This window comes from Dermacentor silvarum, chromosome 1, assembly GCF_013339745.2.
Source record: "Dermacentor silvarum isolate Dsil-2018 chromosome 1, BIME_Dsil_1.4, whole genome shotgun sequence".
Lineage (NCBI taxonomy): Eukaryota > Metazoa > Arthropoda > Arachnida > Ixodida > Ixodidae > Dermacentor > Dermacentor silvarum.
The window spans coordinates 10,755,312-10,774,410 of NC_051154.1; the positions used below are offsets into that span (position 1 = coordinate 10,755,312).

The 19,099-nt window shown below is 45.6% G+C and overlaps 1 protein-coding gene across 1 annotated transcript in view; it reads right to left on the bottom strand.

The window, feature by feature from the left end:
- Nucleotides 1-13,072: 13,072 nt before the first annotated feature.
- The window catches only part of LOC119455818 (poly [ADP-ribose] polymerase tankyrase-1), a 198,564-nt gene continuing 192,537 nt past the window's right edge, over nt 13,073-19,099 (bottom strand). The window contains exon 26 of the mRNA XM_049660947.1: nt 13,073-14,486. Within this exon, the coding sequence (XP_049516904.1) occupies nt 14,418-14,486 (69 nt within the window). The 3' untranslated portion in view covers nt 13,073-14,417. The remainder of the gene's footprint in view (nt 14,487-19,099) is intronic.

Consider the following 19,099-nt stretch of genomic DNA (forward strand, 5'->3'; position numbering starts at 1 on the left):
GGATGAGACGTAGAATAAATGTGCAAGACACATCAGGAATAAGCATTAACAAAAAGAAAAAAAATATTTTGCAGACATTTTTTCAGCAATAGGGGGAAAATCCGAGGCAGGGAACTGGAAGTGGGCTTCACCCCCAGCCACCTGAGGCTTCGTTATCAATTTGTATAGACAGCTCTCATCATGTGACCTATAGGTGTGCATTTCATTTGCTTTACTTCACATGTGTGACACCACTGCAGCTGGATATCTTGCATCGGCCTGTCTCCTCAGACCTTCCTTTCAATATACAGTGAGTCGCATGCCCAACTTCTTCCTCGTCCAGTGTTCCTGCTCTAAACCAACAAATGACGCTTGCTGCCTGTCATTCAGTGTTGGCCGAAGACAACAAGAAATTTCATACTCAATACTGAAACTCTGCAAGAAAACAATTTTTTTTCTGGTATGTTGCCTGTAGGCAACACTCGTCAATAAAGGGTTAATGCAAAAAATACTCGTGTACCGTGTTTGGGGTGTGCAGTCAAAAGCACCAGATGGTGTAAAATAGATACAGAGGCCTCCACTACGGTGTCCCTCATAGTCCACTTTCCAGCTTCTGGACGTTAAAACCCGCAATTTAATATAACCTACCACTTTTCACACTGCTGTGCACTGGAAGAACAAGGTAACTTCTTGCATGTTTATCACATGCTGGATAACAGAGAAAAATAGTGATTGAGCTGCTCATTTCGCATACATATAACAAAAATGCAGTATACAGAGTGGGAATAATTAAATCACAGCCTTCCGGCACTGAAAGTGCGGAATGTAAATTCATCAGGATACACACGAGATCAATAAATACCCACAGTCGTGCAGACTCCCGAGGGTGAACATAACCTCCTGCCGATTCGAATTTTATTTTGAAGCATAAAATCACCATAAGTGTCCATGCTCACCTTCATTTAGGCCTCAATTGCAATCATTTCATTACCTGAAAAATAAAAAAAGAACTGACCTGATGCAAAAGATTATTTAGGTGGAAATTTACTGCATCAGAATATATTTTGCCTTAGAGACATTCAAAATGTGGACAAAAAAAAAAAGAAAAAAAAAAAAGGTTCACACAGAAGCCCCAGGGGTGGATCCAGGTTTTTTCTGAGGGGGGGTCAGCTTATGTCAATGATGATGATGATGATAATGATGATGATAGTAGCCTTTCTCATTTACCGAAATTCACCGTTTCTGCTCACGATAAACCCGCGTTTTATACGGCTAGAGCAACACCTGTAGCCCGCCGTGGTGGCTCAGTCAGCTCAGGTGTTGCACTGCTGAGCACGAGATCGAACCCCGGCTGCGGCGGCCGCATTTTGATGGAAGCAAAATCCAAAAACGCCCGTGTGCTTGCGTTGTAGTGCACATTAAAGAAACCCAGGTGGTCAAAATTAATCCGGAACCTTCCACTACGGCGTGCCTCATAATCAGAGCTGGTTTTGGCATGTAAAACCCCAGAAAGAGGAAGAAGCCCTATAGCGAAGCCAGGTATCGGTTTCTCCGAGCTTATAGGAAAAGGACGTTACCCAATACAGCCATGTGCTTGGCGGCTGTGCCTGATAATACAGGGTGTTCAAAACTAAGCTTTATGGTTTTCTTAAAGTTAGGCACTGGGAGGCACGCGAAGACCACCTGTGCAAATAAGTTATGTGGCCAGGGTGGCACAAAGTGAGATGATAATTATTGCTGTGAGCAGCCGAATTAACTAAAATTGAACAATTATTTTTGTCGACTGCAGTAAGTGGGTATGTTTTTATTGAAAACTTAGAGGCAGTCATGTTTCTACACAGTATCGGTCGGAAGAATTATTCTAGCGTATTCGTGCTCCGAGATATCCGACTCCAAATTTCAATTGTCGTACTGCGCAGAGTTATCGAGTCAACGCGCGAGTGGTTTATGTTTTGCGTTGCTGTGGAATGGAGGCATTTTGAACATTTTAGGGCGTTGGCATCTTGATGGGTGAAGTGTTGTCATGAGATTTGTGCATGACAACACCAAACTTAGAGCGGCAGTATGAAATATTTGTTAGCATAGCTAAAAAGGTTTCTGGTGTTGATGGTGCAGTGGTTGCTTTTGATTTCAATAAAACTTACAATACTTGGAAATCAGCAGTCACTTTATTTGCGTAGTCCAGGCAAGGACCATGCCTGGTCGTCTAGTCACCATTAAGCACGCACACTGCCCCCCGGCTTCTCCGCTCGCGCCGTTATCTCGGCATGGCAGTTGCCGCCATCTTACAGGCTGCGCGGTCGCGTGTTACGACAGCGGTTACGGGTTCTTCGATTTTTTTTATTTCGCCAGCCGTGAGGGGAAGGGGGACAGTTATTACCTTTGCCAATGCCTCCACCGCGTTGTCAGACTAAATGCCGCACCCAACAGCCGTGTCACATCAGGGAGGAGCTTTGCGCCGATCCTCACTATCTTGCATGCGTAATCACGCGAACCACAATTAAAATTTGGAGTTGGATATCTCGGATCATAGACATGCTAGAATTCTTCCAAGTGAAACTGTGTAGAAACACGACTGCCTCTAACTTTTGAATACAAACATACACACTTACTGCAGTCAATAAAAAGGTAATTATTCAATTTTAGTTCATTCGGCTGCTGACAGCGATAATTATCATCTCACTTTGTGTCCCCTTAGCCACATAACTTATTTGCGCAGGTGGTCCTCACGTGCCTCCAAGTGCCTAATTTTAAGAAAACCATAAAGCTTAATTTTGAACACCCTGTATACCTAGCCTGTATTTTTTCCTAAAATAAAATTCGGGATGATCTGTCGCAGGTTCGTTGTAAATGCGTAAGCACGGGTCCGTCTTTGGAGTTCTGTTGGGACACCTTTATTTCTTTAAGAAGATTCTTTCTGTTCGGCTGAGACACCTTCGTTTGCGTTGGAGGACTAACTCCCGTATTCTCAAACAGCCCTCGACTCGAAGCTCCACCTTGTTGAGCACAGCGCCGCCTTTCGAGTGATAAAGACGCGACAATTCTAAAGAATTCCCGTGAATGATCATGAAGCTCAGTGACCACTTCTGTGGAGGGATGGCGGTGCTATCTTTTCTCTTGAGTCGAGGTGTTGTTTCGACTAGAGGAATGTTCTTGAATACGGTCTTAACGCTCCGCTCCAACGCGGCAACCACTACGCTGGTTGTTTACGATATGCGAATCACCGCGTATGAAGACTCACGACGCCACCTACAAGAAAAACGATGTGGCGTAGTAGCCGAGAGCGCGAGCCAGCGTCTTCATGTTTTCTTTCCCACGCGACGTCATCCTTTTACACAAGGCGCGCATCTGCTCCCGTTTCTCTAACCACGCGACGCCATCCCAGGCCCGCGCGCTGGCATTGGCCGATGACGTCACGCTCCCCCACTTCGCAGCCGCTGCTCGAGGCTTCGCCCCGCTCCGCGAGAACGGCCACTCAGATAAATGGATCCGGCGGCTTTGAGCCTCCTATGCTTAATGTATGACAATAAAACTGCGAAGCTACAATGAAAAACTTGTAGCGTACGAACCGTACTGTGCTCGTACTGGATATTGTCAACGTGTAACTGTGATCACACTGAGTGCTACAGTAAAAAAAAGTTGCCTATGCGTAGTTCTTAGTTTAGCTGTTGTTATTATTTATATATGAACACTTCAGCGAGAGGTCTCTTTCATTAAGCAGGTTGGTCGCAGAACCGATGGCAGCCAATGAGGCAACCGATGACACCCCAATGGGGAACTGGGTTGATCAGGCGCGAAGGCGCTTGCGCGGACATCGGCGTGCTTGGCAAAAAGGACGTCCCATCTTTCATTCGACGCCACCGACGAGACGAGTAAGGCACGGCCGGCGCTAGGAGGTCCAAGGTGCTCATGAAAAAAAAATAATTAACTACGGCAACTTCGCGACACCACACCCCTACGGAATACAACTAAGCTTGTGAGCGAGCTAGCTTTACTTCTACATGGCTGATACCACTGGTACTCGCGAAAAATAATTTTGAAGAATGCTGGTGGCCATATTTTTGCGACAGGGCCATCCCCCTGTCAGTGAGGGGTCGATGCAGAAATCTGAGGGGGGGGGGGTCAGGACATCCGGACATCCCCCCTGGATCCGCGCCTGGACGCACATTCGCTTTGCACAAGCACTTTTTTTTTTCATGGCTTGCTTCGTGCCTTTGATGTTACGATGCAGAATTAGCTATGCTGTCACGTTTCAATGGTGAAAATAATTGTTTGAGCTTGATCCAGATCAGATGGTGTGTAGATGCCATTTAACACGAAGCACGTGTGACAAACCATCACCATAAAGTTTAAGCACGCAGAAAATCATGCTTCGACAGCGCAGAGAAATGGAGGGGGGCAGCGCTGTTGTACCCCCAGCCGTTGTGGCATCCACAACTGGTGCCACAGGGCCCCCGCACGGCGCTGTGGTTGTCTATTACCGTTGCCCTTGCCATTCTGATCCTACACATTCTCTTAACACAGTGGCTGTGTGCAAGATGTTCCTGTCAATTGTATCAAACACACAAGTAGCCAATTCATTGTAGACATCCGACTAGGTTGCTAGAGGCATTTAAAAACAAACACTGAACGTATAAGCTGTTTTATTTGTATCACATATGATCCAACGCATTGTAAAGTGGTCACATAGTATCCCATGGCCAAGTGTGAATATGAAAGATGCGTTTTCCCTTTAAATGCTCTACATATTTCGAAAACTAAGACATTGAAAACACAAAGTAATCAAACTGATATGTACACATGATACAGAAGCAGAGCAACATCCACTCAGGTGAACGTAACCAACAATTACAATGGTGTGCCACAACAACATACTAACTTGGGCAAACCAATAAATAAGGGTTAAATACTCGCTGAGCATTCATCACATGGCAAAGGCACTTAGCTCGAGCAGTGAACAGCTCCAAATGCTGAATAAAAGTGCAAGCAACAAGATCACATCAGTCCTGAAGGGAAAGCACCACACTAGCATTGTCCGCAGTTAAAATAATACTCCCATCATCACAGTCACACACATCAAAAATGACAATCGCCAAGCACTGTCAGTTAGCCAGCAGGGGTACGAGAACAGTTGCTGATGCTGACCATAACCATAGAAAATTGCATTCTAGTCACAACACCCTTCCCAATCAAGGTGCTCATACTGTCTGCAATTCCATTTGTTCATTTTAAATGCCATAGGCAACAGCCAATTTGTAAAAAATTTCAACACAAAGTCATCACCGTCCTTTGTCACAGGTTCACAACAGTTAATGCCTCTGTTATCATAGGGAGGGTAGCTGGATACATCATCACAAACCATGATAGCCAAAACATGAAAATAATGATGGCTAAAAAAAACTACAATGTCAATGCGTGTTTTTTAAGGTATACCAGATTTTGCAATGTTCGTCAACAGACATCGTCACATACTGCAAGTTTCACCACATTATGTGTAACATGTTAGTAGTATCTTCAAAGACCAGTGCATCATATTGTGTGGCAGTAGTGGATGCCCCTGTGGTGCTCCAAAAGTTCGATAGTGCCCAGACTCAATCCCCTGTGACAACACTTGGGTCCGCAGAAAAACCCGTGCTGGGGTCTGCCAACCAAACTGAGCCAAGTGTAAAACCAAGTATGTAGTATATAGAACTGTGTCCCTCCTTTGAAGCTTTTAAGACCTTCCATGGTGCAAGCCCTTAGTAGCACAACTAATAATTTTAGCCAGCTTGCAATTCAGATGTCGAGCTCTAACAGAACTGATGTTACAAAGGGTGTTACAAAAATGACTGTCTCCAATTTAAAAAAAAATGTGGTGCTTGAAACAATACAACTTTTGCAGGGCAATATTCGAAGTAGAGGCTATCAGAAATCCCAGATAGTTGACATACAGTCTACGCTCGCTACAACAGACCCGCGTACAACAGACTTTCGGATATAACGAATCATTGCTATACTTAATAAATGCAATGAAGTTTGCTTTTGATGGGTCGACTACAGTGGACGAAATTAGCGGCAATTGTTTTCAATATCGGACGAATAAAACATACTTTTGCCGTGTCGACACGGGCTGACAACACACTTGCGAGGGTCAGCTAACGATCGCGGCTTAATCTCGTGGGCGGAGGGAGGAAGGCGAGGCGGAAGCGCGCCGTCTTCTTTCCCGTGCTAGGCACGGGGGGGGGGGTTCTAGTCCGGCGGCTGCTGCTTACGGCGCGGGTCGTATCTTGAAAGCGATCTGCAATATGGACAGAGCGCATGCGCCGAGTGCCGGTAGCTTCGTATGCGCTCTGCTTGCGAGGTTTAGTTCGCGTGGAAGCAAGAGACAGGACAAATAAATGTCAATTCGTTCGCTGCTGGTGCCGCGCTTCCTCCCTCGAGCGTTTTGACAGCGAGTTTCCGCAATCATCGAGTGAGATGCGTTCATGTTTGCTTGTGCGCATGTGACACCATGCTTGTTAATTTAGTTAGTAAGCGAATGTTTACAACTTTACACGGCCGATAAAACTACTCTCCTTACTTCATACAGCTGTCGACTAATTTACTATCGCAATCGATGCTTTGCCTTTTGGGCGAAACTGCAACATTTTTTTTCTTTTTTAATTTGGGCATTCGTCCCTCACTCTTTGCAATAACGTTGTTAGACATCGCGACTGAAGTTTCGGAAGTGAGACGTTACGGATATGACAAACTACGGATAAAATGGACATTTTTTTTGGCGGATTATCAGGGTCCGTTGTAACGAGAGTCGACTGTATATCTGTAAGAAAATTTCACTGATTAGCTTTTTAATGTCTAACTTCACCACATAATCTGCAGTTGCGAAAGGAAGGCTGGTCAGTGCTAAATAATTTAGATGCCCACTTGGTAGGCATCCTGAGACCCGCACCAGTTCTTCTATGGTGTCATTTTACATGGTGCTTCATTACCACCCTTGCAGTAATTCAAGACATGGGTAGTTTGTCCAGATTCAAATACTCGCTTTGTGCAATTGCTTGACGTATACTACAGCCACCTAACCAGCCAGCAAGACCAAGTGCAGCAATGTTGCTTAAACTTTTCACAAACAAACTCTTTTTTTTTTTTTTTGGAACCTTTTAAAACATTGAAGTGCCATAGTCTTTTCACACTCAGCATCACCATATATTTGCTAAGCAAATTCTTCTCCAGATCATAGAGGTGTATCCAATGCCCACCCACAGTGGTAGCCCTGGCTTGGTGAAAATTTCTGTATCGGAAATTTATGCACCCTTTCATTTCGCTCAGTGTAGATAAAAGTGTTTACAAACAATTGAAACCTAAGTAGAGCCTATGTTCAGCGTTCAACGCACCATCGAGAGATCATGCAAGGATTAAGGTGAACAAATATAACAAAAGCAACAATGGAATGAAGAGTGTCAATCGTTCTACAACTGGCCACAAATGTTGCAGGTTAGAAAACAATGCATTAACAATACAACGGAACATGCCTTATATGGGTTATATCAGCATATCAGCAATTGGACAGTTCAGAAAGATAATCATAATAAAGATAAAAATGCACACATAATAAACGATGAATTTACAAAATGATGTGGGCCCAAACTGCATTTCATGATCTGTTCTCTGAGGCATACAGTCAGCTGCATATACTCCTATGTATACAAAAACCTAGTCCTCGTTTGCACACCCATAAGTATTGCCTTAAAAATGCCAACCATAAAATCAAAAGATAAGCAAGAAGTCTTCATTTTGCACCTGAACCTCACTGCTCTAGGTAACAAAAAACAAGAGAAACCGAGCATGGTATAAGCTATTTTGTTTAGCTACCACCACACTGCTTAGCTACCACGACCACTGCACTGCTTGCAGTGGAAGGTGTGCCCATGCCAATTGGAACACATTAACCTACATTAAAGCAAGTTTCTGTGGTTACCCTAGCTTTGTTTTCATTCATATTTTACAACATGACTGGATGTTTTGGTACACATAATTAAAAGATACTCTTGGCATTGTGGGGCTTAACACCCCCAAATCCTTACAGTGAGTTATGAGTGATGCCATAGTGGAGAAAAAACGCCTTAAATCAGTTTACACGGATAAAGTATTCGTTCATAACTCTACTTTTGTTTATAAGTTGATTATGAGAAGACAAAATAATGGTCAAAGCTCTATTTTTTTAACTTTGCACCAATACACTAGTGCCAGCACATCAGCGTGATATTACGGATTTCAAAGTTTTTTTTTTTTTTTTTGTATTTGGGCAGTTATGACTCGGTAATAAAAATTGAGTTCAGTATAGGGCACTTTCGAATACAATGTAGTCAGTATGCCAATCACAGCAACTGATGCATCGAAGGCAGTTCTGACAGCCTTCTTTAGAAGTCCTAGGGAGGTCTGATTGGAAACTTGGATATAGCAAGCTCTAGTGAATACTTTTCAAATGGTTCACTACAGCGACTAATTAGTGCTTCTCTAAGTCTCCAATATAACTGACTCTTGTTCCTGTATTCTGCAACGGCTCTACTGGCTGCGTGTTCTGCCAACCTGCTTTCCTTCGATTTGACCATGCCGCCCATGTTGCCACCATTGCACAAAAAGGCTTGATCATCATAATCCACAACGTCACGGTGAGCTGGTGTGGTCACAGGTCTTTCTGACTTGCTCCTCCTCTCATGGTAAGAGTTGCTTAGTATTGCAAAAGCGTTACTTACTAATACAGTTCAAATACTTTTCTTCTTTAGCATGCATCTAAATAATGCGACCATGTGTGCTTGGCAGCAGAATGCCATAGCCACTGGGCCACTATGGGGGGCATCATTACTGTTTGCCTGCTCTGTCAGTTGTAGACAGGCGGCAAAAGCAGTCCCTGTATTTCCAGCCTTTCCAGATGGTGAGCATAAGACGGTGCTTCCAACTAGGATAAACAATGCATACCAAAAATGTCATTTTGCTGTAAAATTTGAGTGAAAACAAAGAAGGGCTAAAGTGGTCATAAGAATAAACGTAGTGATGGCAAACCACATTTACCCACATCAGCTTTGGCACCATAAACACTCCAGAAATGCAAGCACAATGAAACTGAGCAGTGCAAACATGTGCGTCACAGAAAGCATGTCACGTAAAGATGGTAACACCACAGTCTCTTCACATAGAAATGCCAAAATTGCACTTATGCAAGCTCTCAAACTGTTTTCACAAAAGTCAAAGTGAATGTGACAACCAATACATTCATCACCTTCTCAGATGCAAGAAGCTTCCATAAAAACTCCTGCTTTTTCAACTACCTACTGTACCATACTGACTTGCGTAACAACCACACCCTTTCTTTTTCTAAAAGCAGATGAGGAAAATAAAAATACTTGAAAGTCTTTACACGAAAGTTACCCATTGACTTCCAGCAAATGAGACGACCATACTGGCTCATTTAGGTTGGGGCAAATGTAACAAAGAAAAGTACAAAATCTCCTGACCTATAGGGCCCCACACAACTAAAATGTACTCGGCACTCTGTTCCGAATAAGATGGCTTTCACCTAAAAAGGTCAGTAGGGTGGATACATCATATGTCCACTGCAGGGCCCAGTGCTTGTCTTACATCAGCTGACTCCATCTGTGCCTGGCTGCAATTCCTTCCCATTCTGCAACACTCTAATAGTTGTCTGCTCCATGTATAACATTACCATGTAACATTTTTTCCCTTACATTTCTCACTGTACAGTCTTCACAGCTTCTGAAGCTCCCATATGTTATTACTGGCAGAATGCACTCAATAAATACTTTTCAGTTATAGTGACAAGCTGTTGCTCATGGCCAGGGAGTGCCTGTCATATGTGCTCCAACACATTTTCATTTGCATGGAAATTTCATTCTCATGATTCGTGTCATCACTGACTGCTCGGCCTAGATAAATCCATTCTTGCCAAGCTTCAAGTGGCTGACTACCAAACATCAGTTACCTTACCAGGCTACTCAATATTGTTACGCGAAGGACGAGTCAGTAAGACGAGCAACTATTTACAGGTTATATTTACAACAGCGGTTGCAGCGCTGACCGGTTAGATGCACAGTGTGAGCCCAGCTCGTTCTTCCTCCTCTTTTCTCGAGTGATGGTGCCCGCGCGCCTCGTTCAAACAATCAAATACCACACGCGTGTAGCATAATCCCCCAGCGGCAGAAGCCACGTCCTGGAGCGTCTAAATGCCATCACTGGGAGGGTGATACTGCTTCAGTCGTGTAACGTGCACGATATCACTGGACTGGGAAGCAGATGGGGCGTCAGGGGCGATCTCGTAGGTGACGGGAGTCACGGCACGAAGCACTCGGTATGGGCCTGTGTAACGCGACAGCAGTTTTTCTGACAGGCCGACCTGACGCGACGGAGACCACAGAAGCACCAAAGAACCAGGCGGGAAGTGCACGTCTCGGTATCGCCGGTGGTACAAACACCTTTGACTCTCTTGGGAGTTCAGAAGGCGGCCACAGGCAATTTCCCTTGCGTGGGCGATGGCATCAAGTACATATTCACTGGTGGGTGCCGCATGAACAGGGAGGGTTGTGTCGAGGGGCAGTGCTGGTTCTCGGCCGAACAAAAGGAAAAACGGGGAATAACCGGCTGTGTCGTGGCACGAGGAATTATACGCAAATGTGACGAACGGTAGAGCGAGGTCCCAGTCAGTCTGGTCTGAAGAGACATACTTCGCGAGCATGTCTGTGAGAGTGCGATTGAGACGCTCTGTGAGGCCATTTGTTTGCGGATGGTATGACGTGGATAGCTTGTGCCTCGTGCAGGACTGCAGGATGTCCGCGATAACTTTTGACAGGAATGTCCGGCCACGGTCTGTGAGAAGTTGTCGCGGAGCTCCATGTAATAAAATCACGTCGCGTAGAAGAAAATCAGCAACATCTGTGGCACAGCTTGTAGGGAGCGCTCAGGTGATGGCGTAGCGCGTGGCATAATCTGTGGCCACAGCGATCCACCTGTTCCCAGAGGTAGAAAGAGGAAAAGGACCAAGTAAGTCTAAACCAACCTGAAAGAATGGCTCCGCGGGAATGTCGATTGGTTGAAGGTACCCAGCAGGGAGCGTCGATGGTGTCTTGCGTCGCTGCGTGAAATGCCAGCGATGCATCTTTGAACGGAGCGAGCAAGCCCTGGCCAAAAGAAGCGTCGGCGGATCCGGTCGTAGGTACGTGACACACCGAGGTGACCGGCAGTGGGGAGGTCGTGAAGATCGTGGAGAACAGCCGAGCGAAGGTGTTTAGGGATCACAAGGAGTAATGCTGGGCCGTCGGGGTGAACGTTGTGGCGGTAGAGTACGCCATCTTGAAGTGTGAATAAGCGCAGGGAACTGTCGGCAAGTGGCGATTCCAGGCGGTCAATGATGATACGCAAGGACAGGTCACGGCGCTGCTCGTCGGCAACATGTACCAGTGGAAACACAGAGAGAACGCAGGCGTCGGTGTCAAGATCAGACGTAGAGGTCGGGTCTTCGACTGGGTAGCGAGAGAGGCAATCTGCGTCCTGGTGTTGGCGTCTCGACTTGTACGTCACTGTGTAGGGATATTCTTGCAGTCGGAGGGCCCAACGACCGAGCCGGCCAGTAGGACCGTTGAGCGACGAAAGCCAACACAGCGCATGATGGTCTGTGATTACTGAGAAGGGCTTGCCATATAAATATGGGCAGAACTTTGAAACAGCCCAGACGAGGGCAAGACATTCACGCTCGGTAATCGAATAGTTGCGCTCTGCAGTTGTCAGGACCCGGCTAGCGTAGGCTATAACGCAGTCGTGTCCGTGTTGGCGTTGCGCTAAGACGGCGCCGATACCATCGGTTCTGACCTTTGTAGGTGCAGACGGGTCAAAGTGGGCCAAGATCGGTGGATTGGTGAGAATTGTGATAAGGCGTGAAAATGCGGCAGCCTGAGGGGAACCCCACGTAAAAGGCACGTCTTTCTTCAGAAGTTCAGTGAGTGGTCGAGCGATTGCTGCGAAATCTTTCACGAACCGTCTGAAATGAGAACAGAACCCCACAAAACTCTGGACGTCTTTGACAGACTGAGGCAGGAAAAGTCGTTACTGCTCGAACCTTCTCCGGGTCGGGTTGTACTCCGGAAGCATTGATGAGATGGCCTAGCACTGTAATCTGTTGGTGCCCGAAGTGGCACTTCGATGAGTTTAATTGGAGCCCAGCCTTGCGGAAGACGTCAAGGATAGCTGCGACGCGCTCAAGGTGCATCTCAAAGGTAGGAGAAAACACAAAGACGTCGTCGAGGTAACAAAGGCAAGTTAACCATTTGAAACCTTGAAGCAGAGAGTCCATCATTCGTTCGAACGTGGCGGGGGCATTGCATAAACTGAACGGCATAACCTTAAATTGGTAGAGGCCAACTGGAGTGACGAAAGCGGTCTTTTCTTGGTCTTGCTCCATCGACGGAAATCTGCCAATAACCAGATCGAAGGTCAATGGATGAAAAGTATTTGGCAATGTGAAAACAATCAAGAGCGTATTCGATTCATGGTAAAAGGTAAACGTCCTTTTTAGTGATTCAGTTTAGGTGGCGGTAATCAATGCAGAAACGCCACATGCCATCTTTCTTTTTGACGAGCACGACCGGCGACGCCCAAGGACTCGACGAGGGCTCAACAATGCCTTTGGCGAGCATCCTGTTTACTTCCTGCTGAATAACTTGCTGCTCTGCCGTGAAAACGCGATACGGTCAGCGGTGAATGGGAAGAGCATCACCAGTGTTTATCCGATGCTTAACAAGGGACGTCTGACCAAGTGGTCAATTGTCAGTGTCAAATATGTCGCGGTAGGGTAGCAAAAGGTAATATAGGGCAGCTGCTTTGTCAGGGGTGAGGTCCGGAGTGACCATGGGACGTAATGGGCCGTCGAGGTTCAAGGCATCCTGCGGGTAATCAGGAGGATCTGGAGACGCGTTGACTGCAAAAGCAGTGACGTGGTCGTCTGTCACTGACCGGAGCGTGACCACCGCTATGCCTTCAGGTAACACTTGCTTCGTCAAGCCAAAATTGATAACGGGGAGACACATCCGATTAGCGGCAAGGGTAATGACGGAGTGTGGCACAGAGATGTCGCGTGCCAGGAGGACATCACGAATAGGTGCAACAACATAGTCACCATCAGGCACGGTTGCCGTTGAGGCCAATTCGACGAAGGTTAGGGCTTTTGGAGGTAAACGAACAAACACTGTAGAGCAGAGGGTGTTCGGTTGTTCGGGGCGAACGTCTAAAAGAAGAGGAAGCTCGAGGCACAGCGCACCAGTGGAACAGTCGATGAGGGCAGAATTCGTCGTCAGAAAGTCGAGCTCGAAGATTAGGTCATGAGGGCAACTGGTCAGCATGGTGAACAGGACTGGGAAATTGGCGGCCAGCAATTCCTACGCGAGCAGTGCACATACCCCTGACGGCAACAGTGGCGCCACTGGCGACGCGTACGGCTCGAGTGATGGCAGGCGTAAGAACATTTTTGAGGCGACGGCATAGGTTAGCGCTCATAATGAACACTTGGGCTCCAGTATCACTCACTGCCGTGAACGGTACACCATCTACGTCTACTTCAATTAGGTTCGTGAGGAGCGTCAACAGAGGATTTGGACAGGACGAACGTGATGCAGCAATATTATCTCTGACATTCTAATTCTAAAACATAACCTTTAACAGACACCCCCCCCCCCCCCCCCCAAAAAAAAAAATACTTTTCTTCAAAAGATTAGAGTGTGGCTGTTACAACAGTCTATACAGTGATCTAAGATCATACATACAAGCCACCTAGACAATAAGTATTATGTATCATTACAAATCTCTGAAAGATTCCACATCTTATATGTGAAATAACTTTTATCTATGCAAGTTCGGCAATGGGGAACTAAAAACAGGCCTATAAATAGAACATGCATTACAGAAATGATAAACTATAGAAAAGGATGCACTCATACACACAATAAGCTATGTACACGAAGAAATAAGCACTATCACATTACATCCATCTCAGCACAATGAGCTGCTTCGAACAAGCCCCATAAAATAAGATACTTTTATCACCACAAGAACTGTATTGCATTTCGGCCTACCACTCAGTTAAAAAGGCCAACAATGCCTAACTAAAATTCAGTTTTAATGTCATTTAAAGCCTACCCAAGTTTCAAAATGCTATTTTCATATTAACATTCTCTCTTTCTAGCACCTCTTATATACAATCAACCAGCTTCATAGTGTTTTGTTATAGACAGTACAGCCTGTGACACAGACCCTACTACATTCATCATTCTCATACACCAAAAAACTTCCAAGCGGCCACTGAACACACACAGACACCAATCCCCCATCAAAGGCTGTGGTCACTGTAAAGACATGGAATCCATAATGTGTGTTTTTCGCCAGGTGTAGACCTTGTTTCGTTATGAACTCAGAACGACATGATCCTGAGGTTTTTCAATCTGGTAGGATATCAGGTACTCCGGGTACGCCTGAAAAGATGGTACCAAAACAGCTTGTAAACTCAATGCAAAGGCAAAATGAACACCCAAGAATTACTATGCTTAGGGCTTTGGTCATTTTTGTTGCCCGTCAGTTGACAAATTATGTTACTAAAAAATGTGACATTCTCCAATACCTGAAATTTCATTTTCTGCCAAGTTGCACTAACATGTTGAAAATGTGTCCGCTAAAATGCAACAGGTAGAGATAAGAATAGAAATGTATTTACAAGCTCTCTTTATCGAGCTACAACACAGCCAAGATGGTGGAAAAGACATCTCTATAATCACTGTCCTCTCCCACCCAGTGACCAACGTAGTCTTTGTAACATTGCTCGTAGTCTTGTGACAAGAAAATAAGAAGGGGCAAACTTTTTGTCAACTATTCCTTTACTTTCAAGAATTCTTCCATAACAGATTTGACGATTGGGGAGAAAAGACAACCATTTGGCATACTCAGCATGGCACAAGATGCAATGTAAGGTTTCCACATACTCTCAAAGATAAAAATGACCGAGTAAAAAATATGGCATAGTGTGGCCGAGTTTGCCAGCAGAAAACTGGGACTCTGAGAAAAAGGGGGGGGGGGGGGTTCAAGAGGTGCATGATATCAAACCAGCTCTACACTGTCTTATCTGGCCTCGGTTACTCTGGCACCTCCGTGGCAGATGCAGCCCCGATCCCTTGCTTTTATTCAGGCCAATAAGTGTCACGTGCCCAGCTGCACATAACCATGGCGCAAGTTGTCTATCGAGCACATACCCAGTGGCACATACCCAGCAACCCAAGTTGGTGTGAAAAAGGTGAGATACCCAGGGACTAAATGGAAAATGAGACATCCACCCAATCGTAGCAATTGCTACAAAGGAAACCCGTACGGGTTACTCGAATGAAAAGCCTCGCAGTTCAAGAAAAATTCGTCCTGGTCTGGGACTCGAACCCGGGACCACCGCCTTTCTAGGGCAGTCACTCTACCATCCGAGCTAACCAGGCGGCTAGCAGATGGCAGGGCGAAGTCGAATTTATCAACAACTCGAAGCAAAGGCAAGTGTTTGACGAAATAGTTCAGCGGAAACCCACTAGGTGAAGAGAATTAATTAAATGGAAAATGAGACATGGAAAATGAGCCTGGTTAGCTGGTGGTCCCGGGTTCGAGACCCAGATCAGGACGAATTTTTCTTCAACAGCAAGGCTTTTCTTTCCAGTAACCCGTATGGGTTTCCTTTGTAGCAATTGCTACGATTGGGTGGATGTCTCATTTTTCCTTTAATTACTTCTCTCCACCTAGCGGGCTTCCGCTCAACTATTACGTCAAACACTTGCCTATGCTTCGAGTTGTTGATCAGATGGTAGAGCAGCTGCACCGGAAAGGCGGTGACCCCTGGTTAGAGTCCCGGATCGGGAGGAATTTTTCAACTGCGAGGCTTTTCTTTCAAGTAAGCCGTATGGATTTCCTTTGTAGCAATTGCTACGATTGGATGGATGTCTCATTTTCCATTTAATTACTTCTCTCCACCTAGCGGGTTTCCACTGAACTATTACGTCGTACCCAGGGACACACCAAAAAGTGCGTAAAGTTTCCAAAGAATGCTAATTGCGTTAATACATAACAGGCGTATTTGGTAAGATCTCCAGTGCTTATGTGACAGGACCTTGAGGATGTTTAGTTCTTTACTTGCCTTAACTTTTAGTCTGTTTATGTGGGCAAGAAAGATTAGTTTTTTAATGTTTCTCCACAAAATTTATATTCTTGTTTTACCAGCAGTGTGATGTCATCCAATTTCAAAAATGGACCAAATTGTACTGCCCATTTTTGTTGAAACCGGACTGCAACATTTTTCTGGGTGAAGAAGCAGAAACCATTTTTATAATCCCATTTGTGTCAGTTTATTGTAACCTGAAGTTGCCTCTTGGAGGCTGACAAATTTGAGGTGCGGCAAGCCACTTGCAGATTGTCAACGTACACAGTGGAATGTCGTTGATACGATTCTGCATAATGTTTTTCGGGATAATACGTTTATCTTTTCCCAGCCAACGTCCCATATGGGGGCAATGCATCTTCATACGGTTACTGCGATTTCGTTATCACCTGTAATTGGATAATATGACTGCAGAAGTGGGCTTTTAGTGGTATTTCTAAAACTCATGGCTTCATGTTCCGGTGTACCAGCTTAAATAACATTCCAACGACCCACGAACAACATGTTAAGCCCCAGGCACACTGGAGGAAAAACTCACGCAGCATGTCGCCAGTGGTAAAGCGCCGCTGCTCAGTTGAGTGAGGGAAGAGTAGCTTCTTTTCTTACGGACATTGAAAAGAAGAAAGTTCAGCGCAAGCTGACGAGCTATTTCAATGTTGCTAAATAAAAGTGCATTGGCTGCAGTTCGTGTGGCGCCAAATGATGCTGCTCTGCATAAAATGTTATGCGGAGCAGTATTACTCGACTCCACACAAACCTTTGCTATTGAATTTGTCACCGAGTATGCCTATTTTCATACTTTTTGGAGCTTGCTTTGGATAATACGATTTTTGGACGATGCGTTTCATTTTACGGTTCTCGTAAAGATCGTATAAGCAAGACTCTACTGAATACAGTATAACCTCGTCACAATACCAAAGTCACAAAAAAGTTTGGCAGACTGAACTGTAGTTGACATCCATGCAAAAGCGTTGTGCGAATCGTTGCAGCATGAGGCACCGATGCCCCGCCAACCTGGTGGAGCCCGAGCAGCCCGAGACGTGCAGTGTGGTTTCTACGGCTTCGGCAACCCCCCCCACCCCCTCCAAGAAAAATTGGGGGGCTTGCCCCTCATGTCAAAACTAGCGAGACCTGATGGCTACGAAACTGGTAAGCAGGGCAGCCATAGTTTAATTTCTACCTGGGCGGCCGTGGCCGAGTGTGAGCAGACGAGAGTCAGCTTCTTTCGGAAGTACATAATTGTTTTCTAAATTCAAAAGCACATTTTCACTTACTTCAGCCTGTTTATTAAACTGCATCAATAAATATACACAGTAACAGTAGAAAGTAGTGCACTACTTCCTACTGTTACTGTAGTGCACTGATCCAAACACCCTTCTTGATTGATGTCAGCTATTGGCCAAATGCAGCCACGCATGAAAATCTGTTATATTACAAAATAAAGCATACAGAAAAGAGTGAGGAGCAGGCTTCTGTTGAAAAAAGAGCGTTTTTGAGAGAAACGTGACTCGTGCTCCGCTTGCGAGATTCATGCGCCTCGCTCGACTGCAAATTTGGCTACAGCAGCGTATGCTATCCACGGACTGTTCTTTCACAGAGCCAGAGGGCTGGTTCAGGACCCCTTTAAAAGTTCTATATCGAATTGTCGTTTTTTTTTGCGAGCTCGATATATGCAGGTTTGACTGTATAACCAAATATGGTATATCCAAGGCTGGCTATCCACACAAGATTAAGTCAAGCCCCCTGAGAAGGACAATAAAATAAGAAAGAGAGGAAGTGACAGGACAGAAAGGAAAGCAGAAGACAGGAGATGGGGACAAGAAAAAGTGACTGCCGATTTTCCCTGGGTGGGAAAGTCTAGTGGAAGCTTCTACGTGAAGCCAAGGGAGGCCAAAGAGGTGTGCTGCCTTCGCCGAGGGACCTTAAAGGGACACTAAAGGCAAATATTAGGTCAAGCTAAAGCAAAGCTTGAGTACAATTAAGGCGTCAATATTATCGCGAACAAAGCTTTAGTAATTGAGAAATTAAGGTAAATGCTGTGGGGAGCACACGCACCCATCTTCTCCTGCGGTACTCGCATCGTCGCGTGTCCACATTGCGGACGCATCAGGAGCCGGCGTAGACATGAGAGAGAGGCCCTTTGCCCTCTCCCGGTTCTCGCTTGCCTCTCGCGACGCATGTACCATCGCGGGAAAAGGGAAGGTATCTGACAGGCGAGGAGGTGATTCTCCGCGCCAAAGGTAAAAAAGCATAAAAGAGTGCCACCAGGGGAGACCGACTCTCTTTGGTGCCCCTACCTTGAACCTGCCAGAACTGATATCTGCTGTAACCCGTGAGTGACCTCGCTTGCGTGACTATCACACGCAACGAGACAACACTATTTATTACTTATTAGAGAGTGGACTTCCCTCTGCAAGTGAGCCTTATTTCCCGCAGCAATAAACGTTGAGTTGACTCGCTCGTTGCCTTATTCGCCCGGACCCCATGTAGCTGCGATTGCACACGCTATGGGTTGGGGAGTATGACGGAACGACTGTGTGTGGCTAGATCCAGAGCTAGCCTTCAGCCCTAGCCTCACGCAGAACGTACCCCCACAATGCAGGACAAAATTTGAGACTCACCGGCGACATTCAGGTACTAGCCCTATGATGTAGGCACTCCTAATTATAATTCTGTCACTAGTACTCAACACTCACAATAAAAATATCATTACATTGCTATATAAAACCAAACAAAATGCTACTTGTGCAGTTCTATTCGAATTTTAGAAAAAAGAACTCATTGATGGCACCCCTGACAACGATGCGGGCGGTTGAAAGGTTTTGTTCCTTGCTCTACTCTGCGCCGCCTGCGCTTTCGCTTTTCAGTAGTTTTGTTATTGCATAGTGCTGTGGGGTTTTGCTC